Raw genomic sequence first — 17,299 nt, 5'->3', positions numbered from 1 at the left:
AAATGGGTGCTTCTCCTGTGTGCCCTGGCCGGGAATCGAACCCGGGACTTCTGCACGCCAGGCCGACGCTCTACCACTGAGCCAACCGGCCAGGGCAAATGTGCTTAGTGTTTAACAAAATTAAAAAAAAGCTGAAAAGTTAGGATATAAAGAAAGAAAATATTTTTGTATAGCTGTACAATGTGTTTTAAGTTAAATGTTAGAAGTAAAAAAATTAAAGTTTAAAAAAAGTTAAAAAATTAAAGGAAGCAAATTTATTGAAGATAAAAATTTTAAATAAACTTAGTGTCCACCTTAGTGTACAGTACCACAAAGGCTACAGTTGTGTGCGGTAATGGCCTAGGTCTTCACATTCACTCAGCACTCACTGCTTCCGCCACAGCCACTCCCAGTCCTGCAAGCTCCGTTCGTTATGTGCCCAATAAGGTGCACCAGTTTTTTCAATACATGGCTTTTGTTGTATCTTTAAAGTATCACAAGAAAGTCTGAGGAATCACCTGGCATCTTACTGTTTCTGTAGCTGGACTACCTAGATCTCACTCATCAGCCTGCTGAGCTGTTCCTTTTTCAGAAACATAGATGGTATCCCAAAATGTTCTGATATCCTCGTTTTTAACTGTTGTGGCTTGCTGAATCAAAGCAGCTGAATTTGATACAAGTTTAACATCATTTCCTCCAAAAATAAAGTCATCTTTCTGGGCCTGCGATACTAAACAACACTCCAAGCACAAAAGTCGGGTTTGGTTTCCTGGTAAACACAGAGGGCTGACAAAAGAACCCACCCTGCTGTGTCTTGGACGTGCATCTTCAGAAGACATCTGTGGAAATCTACACCTCTCCAAAATGGAAACCAAACGGTGGTGGTGGTTTTGAGGAGAGTCTTGGCTGGAAGTGCATAGAATCACGACAATGGGCTGGAAACAGTGTCCTCAAATCTTGTATATCTCTCTCTCCCTGTGTGGTGGCTTCAAAATCTGACTGATGCCTTCTTCCCTGTCCCCTTCCTTCCAAACGCCTGCAAGGGAGGCGAGTTATGGATTCCAAGGTGGACCACAGAGGGCGTGACCTCAGGAGAATCTAGTTCCTAACACTGCCCTCAGGGGAATGGTCTCCAGCTCTAGATTCCATTGCTCTATCACAGGTCCCTCTACTTAAATCAAAGTCTACTCAGCAAATAACAGTCAAAAAAGAAAAAACAAAGGCACAAATATAAAAATGTAATTCACATAAAAATATTTTTTCATACACTTGCCATACAAAAACAATTACAACTGTTCATATATATGGAAAAAGGCTCTTATACCTGTCATCTAAAAAAGAAGCTTTGTCAATACAAAGGGTAAAATATAAATAATGAACTAGAGCTATCCTGAACTGTCATAAGGCCAGCAGGAAAATCCCGACAAATACCACACTGTCACGTTTCAACAGTCTCTTAACACAAAATGAATAAAACATTATAAAAAAAATTTTAATAAATAAAAAATTAAATTAAAACTAATTGCATTTTAGAAATGCACTTCAACTTACCCATAGATCCAACAGCCTTCAAAATAAAAAGAGAAAATACTAACTGTTTTAAGAAAAAAGCACTCCCTATTGACCTTAGGTACTATTGTGGAAGATGACTCACGGAATGACCTCACCGCCATATTCACTTCTGAAGGCCATTAGTAGAAGTCCACATTGCAATGATGTAATCTAAAAAAGAGGCTTGATAAACAGTGTATTTGCAACTTTATTAACAATTCTCTCACACTGAATGTTTTCTGAAACATTATAGATGGATTAATTTCTATCAAGCTTTCTCATGTTACTTCCATTTAGATTTCTTTTTGGTGGGAGTCCACTTGTGTAAAGATGTGGACCAACTGATGTTTTTCTCACACAGCTTACTTTCAAGAAATTTTACCCAGTAAGTCCCTCCATGCCTGTGGAGGGAACTGGAAGGACTGGAGTCTCTCCACATTTCTTACATCTATATGGTGTCTCTCTGTTGTGCACTCTAGTATCTTCAAACACATGTGTGACAAAGGCTTCAGCACAACGTGGGCCTTCACAGTCTTTCTCTCCAGTGAGCTCTTTTGTGTATTTCAAAACCGAAAGGAGAAATAAAAGCTCTATCATGGTGCTTACTTCATCGAGTCCCTCTCATCTGTAATTTCTTTCATTCCTTCAAAAGCTTTGATTACATCTTAGGCTTTTACAACTTCTACATTCATAGGGCTTCTCTCATAGATGAGTAACTTTGTGTGTTTCTAAGGAATTGTAATCTCTGTAGGCTTTACCACACTGCTTACGTTCATAGTGCCTTTGATATAACGTCTTTCATATTTTTGTAAGGAACTAGAACATCAGTAAACTTTACTAGATTTTTCATATCCATAGGGTTTCTTTTCTCTCCAGTGTGCAGTTTCATGTGTATTTTTAAAGTTTGGTTTTGGGAGAAAGCTCTCTCACATTCCTTGCATTCAGAGGGTTTCTCTCAGTATGAGTTCTTTCATGTAACTGAAAGGAAGAGTAATAAATGTAGGCTTTCCCACACTGTTTACATACATAGGGTTTCTCTCCAGTATGGATCCTTTCATGTACCCGAAATGAACTGGGAGAAATAAATGCTTTCTCACATTCCTTACATTTATAAGGTCCTTCTCCAGTATGAGTTTTTTCATGTTTTCGAAGAGATGTGGAACTACTGAGGGCCTTCCCACATTGCTTACATTCATACCGTTTCTCTCCTGTGTGAGTTCTCTCATGTGTTTGAAAAGTACCTTTGTATCTAAAGGTTTTCCCACACTGTTTACACTCATAGGGTTTCTCTCCAGTGTGCAGTCTCATGTGAACTTTTAAGGTTTGCTTATGGGAGAAGGCTTTCCCACATTCCTTACATGCATAAGGTTTCTCCCCAGTGTGAGTTCTTTCATGACTTCGATAGGAACTGGAACAACTGAGGGCTTTCCCACACTGCTTACATTCATAGGGTTTCTCTCCTGTGTGGATCCTTTCATGTGCCCGGAATGAACTGGGAAAAATAAATGCTTTCTCACATTCCTTACATTTATAAGGTCCTTCTCCAGTGTGAGTGGTCATGTGTACTCGAAGGCATGACAGATCACCAAAGGCTTTCTCACACTCCTTACATTCATAAGGTTTTTCTCCAGTATGAGTTCTTTCATGTTTTTGCAGAGAACTGGGACTACTAAGGGTTTTCCCACATTGCTTACATTCATACCGTTTCTCTCCTGTGTGAGTCCTCTCATGTGTTTGAAAAGTACATTTATAGCTAAAGGCTTTTCCACAGTGTTTACATTGATAGGGCTTCTCTCCAGTGTGAGTCCGTTCATGTCTGTGAACAGACTGGCGATATCTAAAGGATTTCCCACATTCCTTACATTTATAGGAATTCTCTAAGCCATGATTTCTGTCATGCTTATCCAAAAACTGGAGGTAAATGAAGGCTCTATCACAGTCCCTAAATTTATAAGGCTTCTTTCTGTATTTATGATACTCATAGGCTTTGTGTCCAGAGTGACATTTGATGTGCACATTAAGAGATGAACGATGCATGAAGACTTTCCCACACACACTACACTCATGTGGTTTCACTCCAGTGGTTTTCTTCTTTAGATTCATATTTGAAATAAGACTGAGGTTTTCTCCATGTTGACGAGCCTCTTTACTTTCACAGAGTCTCTCTACCATATGACTTCTGTAAAGAATAAGAAGTACAGTATTAATTATCTTATTAACAATTTTATATTAATTAGAAGGGTATTTAAACTGCCGTTTCATAATTTATATCAAAAGTGTACATTTAGGCCTGATCTGTGGTGGCGCAATGGGTAAAGCATCGACCTGGAATGCTGAGGTCACTGGTTCAAAACCCCGGGCTTGCCTAGTCAAGGCACATACGGGAGTTGATACTTTCTGCTCCTCCTCCTTTTTCTCTCTCTCTCTATCTCTTCTCCTCTCTCTAAAATGAATAAAATCTAAAAAAAAAAGTTGAAAAAAAGTGTACATTTTCTGCCTTGTCTGGATTATCTAAAGTTAAATATAAGGACTGTTCTGCGTCTGACCAGGTGGTGGCACAGGGGATAGAACATTTGCCTCGGATGCTGAGGACCCACTCAGGTTCGAACCCCAAGGTCGCAGGCTTGAGCACGGGCTCATCAGCTTGAGCGCGGGATCACAGGCATGACCCCATGGTAGCTGGCTTAGAGCCCAAGGTCACTGGCTTGAGTCCAAGGTTGCTGACTTGAGCAAGGGGTCAATCTCTCTGATGGAGCCCCTTGGTCAAGGCACATATGAAAAAGCAGTCAGTGAACAACTAAAATGCTGCAATAAAGAATTGATGCCTCTCATCTCTCTCCCTTGCAAAAAAAAAAAAAAAAAAAAAAGGCAAGTTCTGCAAGAGGACTTTACCCTTCCATTATCAAAACAGTAACAGTCATATGTAAAATTTATTGATAGTGTTTTGAAGATACTATTTTGACAATGATGATCTAATATTACATATAATCAAGTATTTGGGGTAAAATAAAGTTTTTAATAATACCTAAATTTGAAGCAAAGGTAGTTTGTTTCCTTTTTAAGTTTTATAATGTAACAGGATCCCCACATGAGCTGCTGCTTTTTGTTGAGTGAGACTCACCTTCGTTTTCTCCCATTGTTTCTGTACTGATATTCAATGTCATGATCTTCCCATTTTTTCCCTTCAATGTAGACCGAAAAAAAAAGACCCCAAAATATTAGAAATTAGAGAAAATTATTAGATTCTAGTTTCATTTTTAGCTGTACCAATACCTGGTTTATTTACGAATGTCCTACTCTACCACAATCCAAATCTTGGATTGTGATAAGGAAAACGCTGATAAGCAAGAAAGACTTGTTCTCTAATTGACAGAGTGAAGGTAATGTGTGATCCTTACCTACTGAGGCCAGGTTCCTGAAGGTTTCCCGCATCACATCTCTGTAGAGTTTCTTCTGGGCAGGATCCAGTAAGGCCCACTCCTCTGAACTGAAGGTCACAAATACATCTTCAATGGCCACTGAGTCCTAAAACGTCCCAATAGGTGTACAGTAGGATGAGTGAGACTGACAGCACTGGACACCCAGCCTCCATCTATATAAAAGTCACATATGATTCTGTCATCTCCAAATATTTATTCTACAACTGATCGTCATAAACTCACTGCCCACCCACACTTACTACCCCAAAATTAACAGCATCATGGACACATGGAAATTGTTTATACATTTTTACTGTGACCACATTATATCTTATTGTTCTCTCATTGCAGAGCCCACAGAATGTTGGGAAATAATAGAATACTATACATATGAAACAAATATTAAGACCTTCAATACCTTGTGAGAAAACCTCTTTCATCTCCTTTCTTATTACCCATCATATACAGCCCTCCATGAGGGGAGAATCAAATCAATATAATATTTAATCAACAAAAGCAGAATGAAGAACTAACTGCCTTTTCTCCCGTTCCCACTACTGCACATGAGAGTCTAGAAAAGATGTTGAAATCCAACTTTTAAGGTCCTGCTGGATTCTTGTCCCTAAAATCCTCCAGGCCTTTAGTAGTCAATGCAGTGGGCAGAATATGAAAATACTCTTGCCAGGACATATTGTTTTTAATTTGTGTAACATTTATCATTGATTGTTCTTCCCTTCTATCACTGATTTGACGCTAGAAAGTTAATTAAAACAGAGTTCAGGCACTAGGAAAAAGGCACCAAAAATTAGACTGCAAAATCCGTCTAGAATACTCCATGCCTCAGGGCTGCTTGCAGCCAATCACCGGCAGACACGGCACACACAGTAACAATACGCCAGAAGCGCTCTTTACGGCAGGAACGAAGGAACAGGTTGAGAGTTGCCAATTGCAATTGTGTTCATTGAAATCCACAATGGTTTGAAGGCAAATCTGCCCATGAATACAACACACATGATGGACTCAAAAGTGCTTTTTTCCAAAACACCATAAAATCTCCATTTTCAAATTGCAGAAGAAAGTGTTTCCCGACCAGCCACCCTGGAAGCTGCACTCCCAAGTTCTCTAATTCCCAGCTTCCACGTGGAGTAAGGCAGCATTGTTATCTCAAGCCCTGAACCTATGTCCAATCCCTGAGCTGCTGACCGCACACGGCCAGGACGGTAGGAAGGGTTTGTTACGTCGGTAACTGTGGGGAGAGCACGGCAGGCCGCTCCAGCAGGCAGGAAATGGCTTGAGAGCAAGAAGAGATGCCTGGACTTTTTGTATAATTGAAGTCAGGGGGTGGGTTAGAGCTCTGGGTCACACACACGAGCAGGACCTTAGAGGACTGAATCTCCTGACACCTTTAAAGGAAGGAGCACCAAGGCCCTCATCACGTTGTGTAAATGTGGGTCAAAGCGGAATGAGGAGGGATGAGACTGGAAAGCTGTCATCTGTCAATCATTGACAATTGAGCCTCAGAGAATTCGGGTTTCTAGTCTGGTTCTTGGAAATTGTCATTCCCAAACCCATAGAAAAACAAAAAAAAAACCCCAAACAAACCCTGAAATAACTCTTCTTAGATCCATCAGAGCATTGAGATCACAGGCAAACCACTCTCTCTACTACTAAGATAAAATTTAAAATGGCATTTAAAACTACTCCCTAAATTTTCTGTCCTTAACAAGGTCTGTACTGGAAAAAGTCTTTTTCACCAGAGGCTAATGAAAGGACAAAATAGAACAAGAGAGAAAACAATATCCTTGAACTATAGAGCAATGATGGAAGATTGAAATACACATAGTGGGAACACTTGAAGGAAAAGAAAGACAGAAAGGAACAGAAGTAACTGACATACGAGTTGCTGCGATCTTCCAAACAGTAATCATGGATGGCAAACTATACATCCAAGTAGCCCAGAGACCTCTAAACATTAAAGACAATGCACACCAAGTATATAACATTCAAACTAGGAAAAAAAGAATGACTTAAAATTTAAGACAGAGGGAAAATACACCTTAGTTATATTTTTTAAATATTTAATTTAAATAATATTTCTTTCCCAAAACCATGCAAGCAATCAGAGTAGAGTGAAATATTTAAAGTTTTAAAATAAAAAACCACACTCCTTATTTTTAACCAAAAACTGGTCCTTTGAAACAATTAATTTAGATAACGAGGAAAGAGGAAAGACAGAAAATACATATTACTATCAGATTTTTTTTTTGTATTTTTCTGAAGTTGGAAATGGGGAGGTAGTCAGACTGACTCCCGCATGCGCTCAACCAAGATCCACCTGGCACGCCCACCAGGGGGCGATGCTCTGCCCATCTGGGGCGTCACTCTGTTGCAACCAGAGCCATTCTAGCACCTGAGGCAGAGGCCACAGAGCCATCCTCAGTGCCTGGGCCAACTTTGCTCCAATGGAGCCTTGGCTGCGGGAGGGGAAGAGAGAGACAGAGAGGAAGGAGAGGGGGAGGGATGGAGAAGCAGATAGGTGCTTCTCCTGTGTGCCTTGGCCAGGAATCGAACCCAGGACTCCTGCACGCCAGGCCGACACTCTACCACTGAGCCAACTGGCCAGGGCCTACTATCAGATTAATAGGAGGGGAAAGGACATGAAAAAAGGTTTGAATCCACCCAACATCCATTTTTAATAACAAACCAATAATAGAAGAGTGCTGTTTCTTCTTCAGAAAGAACATCTACAAAACACCTGAAGCTCATATCGTACTTAATTGTGAGAAACTAGATGCTTTTCTGGTAAGATTAGGAACAGGGAAAGGAGGTTTCCTCTCACTAATTCAATTTGACACTGCAGTGGAAGCCTTACCTATATAAAAAGAAAAGCTTAAGAAAGAAATGGTACACGGACTAGGAAGCAATAAGTAACTCTCTTTGTTCCATATTACATGACTATCTATGTAAATATTCTGAAAGAACAGAGATAACACCTGAAATTTAAAATAATATAGCAAAGTTTAAGGATACACTTTAATTTAGCAAAGTTTAAGGATACACTAATCTAGTGGTCAGCAAACCACGGCTCGTGAGCCACATGTGGCTCTTTGGCCCCTTGAGTGTGGCTCTTCCACAAAATACCACATGCAGGCGCTACCTCGATAAGGAATGTACCTATCTGTATAGTTTAAGTTTAAAAAATTTGGTTCTCAAAAGAAATTTCAATCGTTGTACTATTGATATTTGGCTCTGTTGACTAATGAGTTTGCTGACCACTGCCCTAGTTAACTGTTTTCCTACAGACCCACACAAAAATAGTGAACTGATAGTTAACAACGGACTAAATGGAAGAATAAAGTCTTTTAAATAAATAGTGCTGGAAAGAATGGATATCCACATACAAACACAAAAACACACACAAAAGGAAGATAAATGCAGACTTCAATTTTTTTACAAAAATTAACTCAAAATATAGATCTAAATGTAAAATGCAAAAGTAAAAAACTCCTAGAAGATAGCATAGGAGAAAATATAGGTAATGTTGTCTTCAATGAATTTTTAGATGAGACACTAAAAAAATCCATAAAGAAAAAAAATGTTTCACTTCATTAAAATAAAAAACTCATGCTCTGCAAAAATGTTAAGAGGATGAAAAGAAAATAAACAGTCACAACCTAGGAGAAAATGTTTTATAAAAACTGACAAGTGACTACTATCCAAAAGATCAAAAAAAACCTCTTCAGGTCCAGCAATAAGACAAAACATTTAAATAAAAATGAGCACAAGACCCAAAGAAAAGTACAGATCAAAGTACTCATCAAAGAAAAGTACAGATAGGAAAGAAGCAATATGAAAACATGTTCAACATATGTTTTTGGGATATCACAAATAAAACAATGAGATGTTACCAAATACTTATTAAATGCTCAGAACACCAAATACTCGTGCCAGTGTGAAGCCGCAGGTCATCCTCATGCAATGCTGGTGGAAATGGAACTGGGCACGCCTACACTGGAGATAGGAACATTGTCAAAACTAAATGTACTCTTACTACATACAGTAAGATCTGGGAATCACATCTCCAGGTATTGACCTAAATGAGTTGAAATCTTATATTCACACAGAAGCCTACACGAGTATGCTTGTAAGTGCTTTATTAATAATTAGCAAGGGTTAGAGTTAAGCAAAATGTCCTTCAAGAAGCAAACAATCAGCCTGACCAAGCAATGGCACAGTAGATAGAGCGTTGCCCCGGGATACTGAGGACACAGGTTTGAAACCCCAAGGTCACTGGCTTGAGCATGGGCTCATCCAGCTTGAGCATGGGCTCACCAGCTTGAGCACAACAGGGTCACTGGTTTGAGCATGGGATCAGAAACATGACCCCATGGTCGCTGCCTTGAGTACAAAGGTCAGTGGCTTGAGCCCAAGGTCGCTGGCTTGAGCAAAGGGTCATTGGCTCAGCTAGCGCCCATGGTCAAGGCACATATGAAAAAGCAATCAACGAGCAACTAAGGTGCCACAATGAAGAACTGATGCTTCTCATCTCTCTCCCTTCCTATCTGTCCCTGTCTGTCTGTCTCTCTCTCTTGCTTAAAAAAAATCAGTCGTAAGTCCATATGATAAAATACCATTCAGTGAAAATGAAATTAAACCATGAAAACACATAGAAGGATCTTAAAAGTACTTTGCAAAGTGAAAGAAGCCATTCTAACAAGGCTACACACTGTATGATTCTAAGTATTTTACAACAAAAGCATAATAAACCAATAAAAAGATCCCTGGTTTTGAAAGACTTGAGGTTGGACGGAGGGATGAATCGATAGGTGAGCACAAGGGAGCTTCAGGGAAGTAAAACTATAGAACACAGAAATGAAAAAGAAATGTCATTAAACATCTGCCAAAACCCACAAATCCCATAACAAGAGTCAACACTAATGTAAAAAGTTCCTTTTAATGCATCAGTATTGGCCAAGCAACTGTTACAAATATACCAGTCACACAAGACGTACAACACAAGATGTGCAAACTGTGTGGATACACAGGTGATGTGATGTGGGAACTCTCTGTACTTTCTGATCACCTTTTCTGTAAACCTAAAATTGCTCTTTAAAAAAAAAAAGATGCCTGACCAAGCAGTGGCACAGTAGATAAAGAGTCAGCCTGGGATGCTGAGGACCCAGGTTTGAGACCCCATGGTCGCTGGCTTAAGCACAGGCTCACCAGCTTGAGCGTGGGATCATAGACATGACCCCATGGTCGCTGGCAAGAGCCCAAAGTCACTGGCTTCAGCAAGGCGTCACTGGCTCAGCTGGAGGCCCTCGTCAAGGCACTATCAGAAAGCAATCAATGAACAATTAAGGTGCCTCAACCTTAGTTGATGCTTCTCATATCTCTCCCTTCCTATCTCTCGCCTCTCTATTAAATAAAAAATGAAGACAGACTCATTACAACTCACCCCCAATGACTGACATGAATGAAACAGGTCATATATCGTTTAACTGATCAGAACTTAACTTCAATAAGCCAATATGATGCTCTATAGCAGTGGTAGTCAACCTGATCCCTACTGCCCACTTAGTGGGCATTCCAGCTTTCATGGTGGGCAGTAGCGGAGCAACCAAAGTATAAATGAAAAGATAGATTTAACTATAGTAAGTTGTTATAAAGATTTATTCTGCCAAACTTAGCGAAAGTCCTACATAAGGTACTTGGTAAGTAATTATTATTATATGCTTTAACTTGCTATAACTCTGCTTTATAAATTTTATAAAGTAAAGTTACTTCCCTACTTTATAAATCACCATTACTATGGAACCGGTGGGTGGTTAGAAAATTTTACTACTAACAAATATAAAAGTGGGCAGTAGGTATAAAAAGGTTGACTTCCCCTGCTCTATAGTCTGAGACCAGTAAGGGAGATGACACGCCCACAGAAAGCCTTATTGGAGTGTAGTTCTTGTGTATTCTGAGAATGCCATGGTTACTATCAGTAGAGTCTAGAACTCCCATGGATGAGGAGTGTCCTGGTGAGACCTTGAACTGTGGACTTAGTACATGTACAGACAAGTTTTACCTAGATTTATATTTTGGGTATCTGAATTAAGAGATTCCTAAAGTTCTTTTACCACAAAGGGCAATTCATAAACAACTGTCCAATAGTCTGTGGATACATGTAGATGGGGCCACTTTTGGGCCAGTAGTAAGAAGACTGCCTGATGTTTGGTGAGTTGTTTGACCCTGGAGCTGGGTCCTTTATCAGGACTGTTCAAATTAAGAGATGAAGATCAGCAACTCTCCACATAGCTTCAACAAGCAAGCATGTGTGATATTGTCCTTAAAATCTGTTAGTGACCTCCTAGGGCTGTACATTCAGTTAATTCTAAGAAACTCCTGAGGAAACTCTCCATTTAGGAGGATGGTGACTTTTTCCAACATCATAACATCTTTCAATAGACTGAAAAGAAAAGAGGCCATCATCCTGCAGGTGGCGTAAGCTACAGGGCCAAGAGTTGGCTCCATCATGTCACATGGACATACCAGTAGGTAGGTATCCTTACCTGATGAGATGATGTTTCCCAGGCCAAAGATAATAATCATCTCAGCCAAGGGTCACATGCTCAGTGTTTAAGAGTGTGTTTATTTTCAAGAGATCCCAGTACATGATGATAACTGCAGTTCCTATGGCAGACAGTGTGGGGACTAGGGCAAGTTCTTGCATTAGAAGCCTATGGACAACTTAAGACCTTCATGTGTAACTCCAGGAGGCATGAGAGGTGAACAAAGCCTCTACAGTGAAGGTGACTCCAGGGCACTGATAGGAATACCCGTTGTATGGCAATTTAAACAGTCTGGAGCCTTCTGTGGAAGGGGTGCCCTCAAGGTGGGCCAATTTATCAGTCACTGCATACAGGGGATATCAAGTAAATTTGTAAACAAGGAACACGTTGCCTCCCCAACGCCAAAGGAATCGAACAGATGCTGTGGGTGCTGAGGGACTGTTGCTATTTTTTCACTGTCCAAAAGCAGCAGCCATCTCAGAGAACTTAAACTTAACCAAGGTAATAAGTACTTCTACAGGTAATGTGGGGATCAATGGCCCATCCACTGTTTGCAAACTCTTTTTCACAATATTTGTATGTTCTGCATGAAGGTAAAGCAAATGTCCTCAAAGGAGGATATCATGTCATACCTGTGCCCCTGGAGCAAAGTGGATACGGGTGCTGAGACTGCGAGCAGTGGTAATGGTGCTGAAGTTCCCTGAGGGTAACCAGGTAAAGGGGTATCATGTCCCCTCAAAGGTCAAGGCCAAGTGTAGCTGAGAGTCTATTAAAATAAGCATGGAACAGAACACACATACTTAAACCTATGAAAACAATATGTTCCAGTTGCTGAGTGAATAGTGCCAATAATTTCCATACCTCCTCTTTCAGGCTCTGGCCGGTTGGCTCAGTAGTGGAGCATTAGCCCGGTGTGTGGATGTTCCAGGTTCGATTCCCAGTCAGGGTACAAAGAAGAAGCACCCATCTGTTTCTCCACCCCTCACCCTCTTGCTTCTCTCTCTCCCCACACCTCTCTCCTCCCTCCGTCATAAGCTCGATTGGAGCAAGTTGGCTCCAGGCACTGAGGATAGCTCCATGGCCTTCACCTCAGGTTCTAAGAAGAGATCAGTTGCTGAACAACACAGCAACTGCCCAGATGGGCAGAGCATAGCCCCCTACTGGGTTTGCTGGGTGGATCCTGGCTGGGATGCATGTGGGAGTCTCTGCCTCCCCTCCTTTCATTGAATAAAAAAAGAAAAAAAAAGAAAGATAATTTCCACAATGTTGGGGACTGGGAATAGGGTTTTATTTGCTGCTTTATTGCTCAAGGTTGCCATAACCCACTGTGGGGCATCATTCAGTCTTTCCAGATTCAAGAACAGACCAAATAAGGCTTCTAAAAGAAGCATATTGGGGATAAATACTTTGTCCTAAATAGATTTCTTATAGGGGTTTTCAATGATTCAGGGCCCAGTTTAATTTACACAGAGCCATACTAACTTATTTAACTTGAAGGAGGGGGTGTCTGTGGAACCTTACCACTCATCAAGAAAGTCAACATGGGTAAGAAAAATATGTGTTTGCAATGGCTTGTTCTTATATTAAAAAAATACTAACAGGAAGCTCAATAAATGATCAAACTAATCATTCTGTCAAGCCAATTTGGAGTAACAATTTAATTTATGAATCATGACTTCAGAGCTTTCCTGCTCACCAAGGAATATTTTAGACAATGGGTGATATGACTATGAAAAATTTAGGAAAGGCAAAAGTTTTGCTGGTTAAGGCAAAATATACATATTTGTCCTCTGTGTTATATTCCAAAATTCCCCTAAAATGACAAGGGATCCCTTAAATTTAGAGGGATCCCCAGGTATATTTGTAAGTTGACACCTATTTTAACTACCTGAAGTTTTGTGAATTAGTACGTGAGAAATGTTAATATTAATTCAAACCTATGTTGTAGAGCAGTGGTCCCCAACCTTTTTTGGGCCACGGACCGGTTTAATGTCAGAATATATTTTCACGGACCAGCCTTTAGGGTGGGACAGATAAACGCACAAAATAAAATTATACGACCGGCGTAAAAACTGTGGTATTTTTAAATATAATTGTCGAACTTATGAGACAAGCGTCAAGAGTGAGTCTTAGATGGATGTAACAGAGGGAATCTGGTCATTTTTAAAAAATAAAACATCATTGAGACTTAAATATAAATAAAACGAAAATAATGTAAGTTATTTATTCTTTCTCTGTGGACCGGTACCAAATGGCCCACGGACCAGTACCGGTCCACGGCCCGAGGGTTGGGGACCACTGTTGTAGAGGACCAAAAGCCAAGCAGAGACCTTCTTTTGTTATGCAAATTCTTATACTATATTTTGGATTTGCACTAGATCATTTTCTCTTCTTCCTTCCCTTCTGATCTTCCTAAATTTTTGTATTTTAGGTCACTGGATATGTATTGGGGAAAGGTATCCTGTCAATACTGGTATTAATAAAACATACTCTTCCAAAACCTGCAGTGGTGGCGCAATGGATAGAGTACCAACCTGGGACGCTGAGGTCTCAGACCCAAAACCCCAATATGGCTGGCTTGAGTGTGGGGTCATAGTTGTGGCCCCATGGTCACTGGCTTGAGCAAGGGGTCACTGGCTCAGCTGGAGCCCCCCAATCAAAGTACGTATGAGAAGTAATCAATGAACAACTAAAGTGCCACAACTACAAGTTGATGCTTCTCATCTCTCTCCCTCTCTCTCGCTCTCTTGCCCCAACCCAAAAAATATATTTCTTTTTTCTCCTCTAGAAGGTCTCATATCATTGCCATCAGGGTTACAAGCCTCCTCCAGTGGTTTAAATTAATCCATTTTGCTGTGTTACAGTGAGGATATGGGTGTTGTTTCTCCTAACTCAGAGGGTCAGGATCTGTGTTGCGCCAGAGACAGGAACAGCAGTAGCACAGTTACTTATGGGTCCCAGGAGCTGTCTGGTATTAAGAGAGTGGAATCAGCTCACTTTCTGAAAACCCTGCTTTTTGAGGAGTGACCATCTGATGAGCTCACCTCATTCACAGGTAAAATTATACTCACTTCCTTAACTCCCCTCTAATGTTGAGAGGGCCCCAGACTCAATCAAATCTTCACTCTAAACACAGATAGTTTCCACCCAAGACATCAACCCAAAACCACTACAGACTCCATTCCCATATTTGTGCTTCCAAAGAATTAAAAATTACTCCAACTGTCAACCCACAGTCCTCTCTATATAGAACCCAGGCTATATGATGTCAACAATACGACAAAGGACAGCACTGCCCAGGGGAGGGGTTCCCCAGCAAGCAACAGCTCACAGAGCAGGAGCCCCCAGGCTCTCAGCAGCCTGACGGGTAAGAAGGACGGGGAAAGGGAGGGGTGAGGCTGAAGTTTTCAGCAGTCAACATCAAATATGTGGAACCCAATATCCTTTCAAGAACAAACATGAGTAAGAAAAATATGCATTCATACTGGCTTGTTTTATAAAGAAACACAAACAGGATGAGCAAGAAATGATCAGACCTGGTTATTTAAGAGTGGGCAGGGAGTCTTCTTAGGTATACTTTTAATCTTCCCATTCATGAGTTAAACTCAAGAGAGAAATAAATATCTACCATATTTTCCTATTTTCAACATTGTTTTAAATTAACTTTTGCTTTTAAAAATTAATTTTAACTTTTCTACATAGGAAACCACTGCAAGATTTAATACTTTAAATATTAACAAATAGAAAAAGAGAAGCCATAAAATACAAATCTCTTGCTAACTAAAAGAACAAGGGGCATAATAATTTGTCCCTCACTATATATCACACTGGGGAATATTTTTAGAAATGAGTAGCATAGAATAATGCCCTAGGGGCTTTCAGTCAAGATGGCAGCATAGGTAAATGTGATACATAACATACATCCTCCTCCCTCAACCACATCAAAATTACAATAAAACCACATAACAACCATAATTGAGAACTGCCTGAAATCTAGGTGAACAGAAGTCCACATTGAGACTGGTAAAATGGGCAGAGACATGGAACAAGCTCGTCCCACACCCTTGTGTGGTGTTCAAAAATTGGGGAAGGATATCTCAGCTGTGGAGGTCCCCCCTTGCTCCTTGGCCCAGGGTTCCAAAACCGACAAGAGAAGTCCCCATTACTCCTGGCTCTGAAAACCAGCACAGATCGTGCCTGAGTGAGACAAAGGGCTCCTGGAATCCCAGGTGTTCCTCTTAAGGGACCAGTTCACAAACTTACTTGCTTATGACCTCAACTACTCTGAGCTCCAGTGTTGGGGCAGCAGCTCAAAAAGCACGAGGGGGCCTGACCTGTGGTGGCGCAGTGGATAAAGCGTCGACCTGGAAATGCTGAGGTCGCTGGTTCGAAACCCTGGGCTTGCCTGGTCAAGGCACATATGGGAGTTGATGCTTCCAGCTCCTCCCCCCTTCTCTTTCTCTCTGTCTCTCTCTCTCCCTCTGTCTCTCTCTCTCTCTCTCCTCTCTAAAAATGAATAAAAAAAATTTTTTTTAAAGCACCAGGGACATATGGGGAGGAACTGGATTGTCTGGCACTAAGGTAATAGCTGGAGGGGCAGCTTTCTCCTGGACAGAAGCTCTGGAAGAAGCTATTGTTCCTTTACTGAACCTTCCTCTTGCTGGTACAGGCAGGTGCCATATCTGAGTCTCCCTCAGCCTGGCTAACTGTTTCCTCCCTGCCCTGGTGATTCCCTGAGACTCTGTCTCACCAACTTCTCAGTCCTCCCATTCCACTTCCAGTGGCTTTTCCACACAAATGGCCTGTCTTGGCTCACACTACAGACTTGCCTAAGATCTCTCAGAGGTTCACAAACTCCAAAAAAGCAGCACCTGGCCTCAGCATGCCCTGTATCTTTTACTATAAGCAGCCCCAAGCTCAGCACTAGTGGTTGACCTCAGTTCACAGCTTAACCTTTTCTGGGCACAACCACGAGGCCCGAGACCCAATACAGCCTCTGGTCAGTTTCAGAGCACACAAGAGCTCTTCCTGGCCACCTCCACAAATGACACACACAGAGGGGGCAGTGTCACCAGACACAGAGCCCCACTAAGGCAAATGCTGCTCTGTAGGGTCAGCCCTGCCCAACAGCTCCCCCCTGTAGTCACTGCCAGCTGTCACAACCAACTAGCCTGAGGTAAATCTCTCCCATTGACATGCCAACAGCAATCAATGCTGAATTACAACAGGAGGGTGCACACAGCCCACACAACAAACACCCCTGGAGCAGGGGGCACAGGTGACCAAAGAGACTGCATCAGTGGGCTCCATAACACACCTTCTATATAAGGCCACTCACCAAGAACAAGAGACTGAGCAGCTCTACCTAATACACAGAAACAAACCCAGGCAGGCAGCCAAAATGAGACAATGAAACACAACCCAAATGAAAGAGCAGAACAAAATTTCAGAAAAAAAACTAAACAAAATGGAGACAAGCAATCTCCAGATACACAATTCAAAACACTGGTTATAAGTATGCTCAATGATCTCAGTGAGAACTTCAACAAAGAGATATAAAACATAAAAATGGAGATAAAAACAAAAATGAACCAGTCAGAAATGAAGAATACAATATGGAAATCAAGTCTATATTAGAGGCAATCAATAGTATATTAGATGAAGCAAAAAAAATGTTAAGGGAATTAAGGAAACTTCTGTAAGAAAAAGAAAAATAGATTAAAAAATATAAATAATAAAATGGCAATAAATACCTATCAACAATTGCTCTAAATGCAACCATCAAAAGAT

The 17,299-nt window shown here is 40.9% G+C and overlaps 1 protein-coding gene across 1 annotated transcript in view; it reads right to left on the bottom strand.

Moving 5' to 3' along the window:
* Positions 1–205: 205 nt before the first annotated feature.
* LOC136379636 (zinc finger protein 709-like) overlaps positions 206–17,299 on the bottom strand; it is a 37,589-nt gene continuing 20,495 nt past the window's right edge. The window contains 4 exon segments of the mRNA XM_066347095.1: positions 206–2,487; positions 2,490–3,709; positions 4,652–4,712; positions 4,929–5,055. Coding sequence (XP_066203192.1) covers positions 2,303–2,487; positions 2,490–3,709; positions 4,652–4,712; positions 4,929–5,055 — 1,593 coding nt within the window. The 3' untranslated portion in view covers positions 206–2,302.

The sequence above is a fragment of the Saccopteryx leptura genome, chromosome 1 (genome assembly GCF_036850995.1).
Source record: "Saccopteryx leptura isolate mSacLep1 chromosome 1, mSacLep1_pri_phased_curated, whole genome shotgun sequence".
Taxonomy (NCBI): Eukaryota; Metazoa; Chordata; class Mammalia; order Chiroptera; family Emballonuridae; genus Saccopteryx; species Saccopteryx leptura.
The sequence above is the reverse complement of the archived record's forward strand: the minus strand, read 5'-3'. Positions and strand labels throughout refer to the sequence as shown.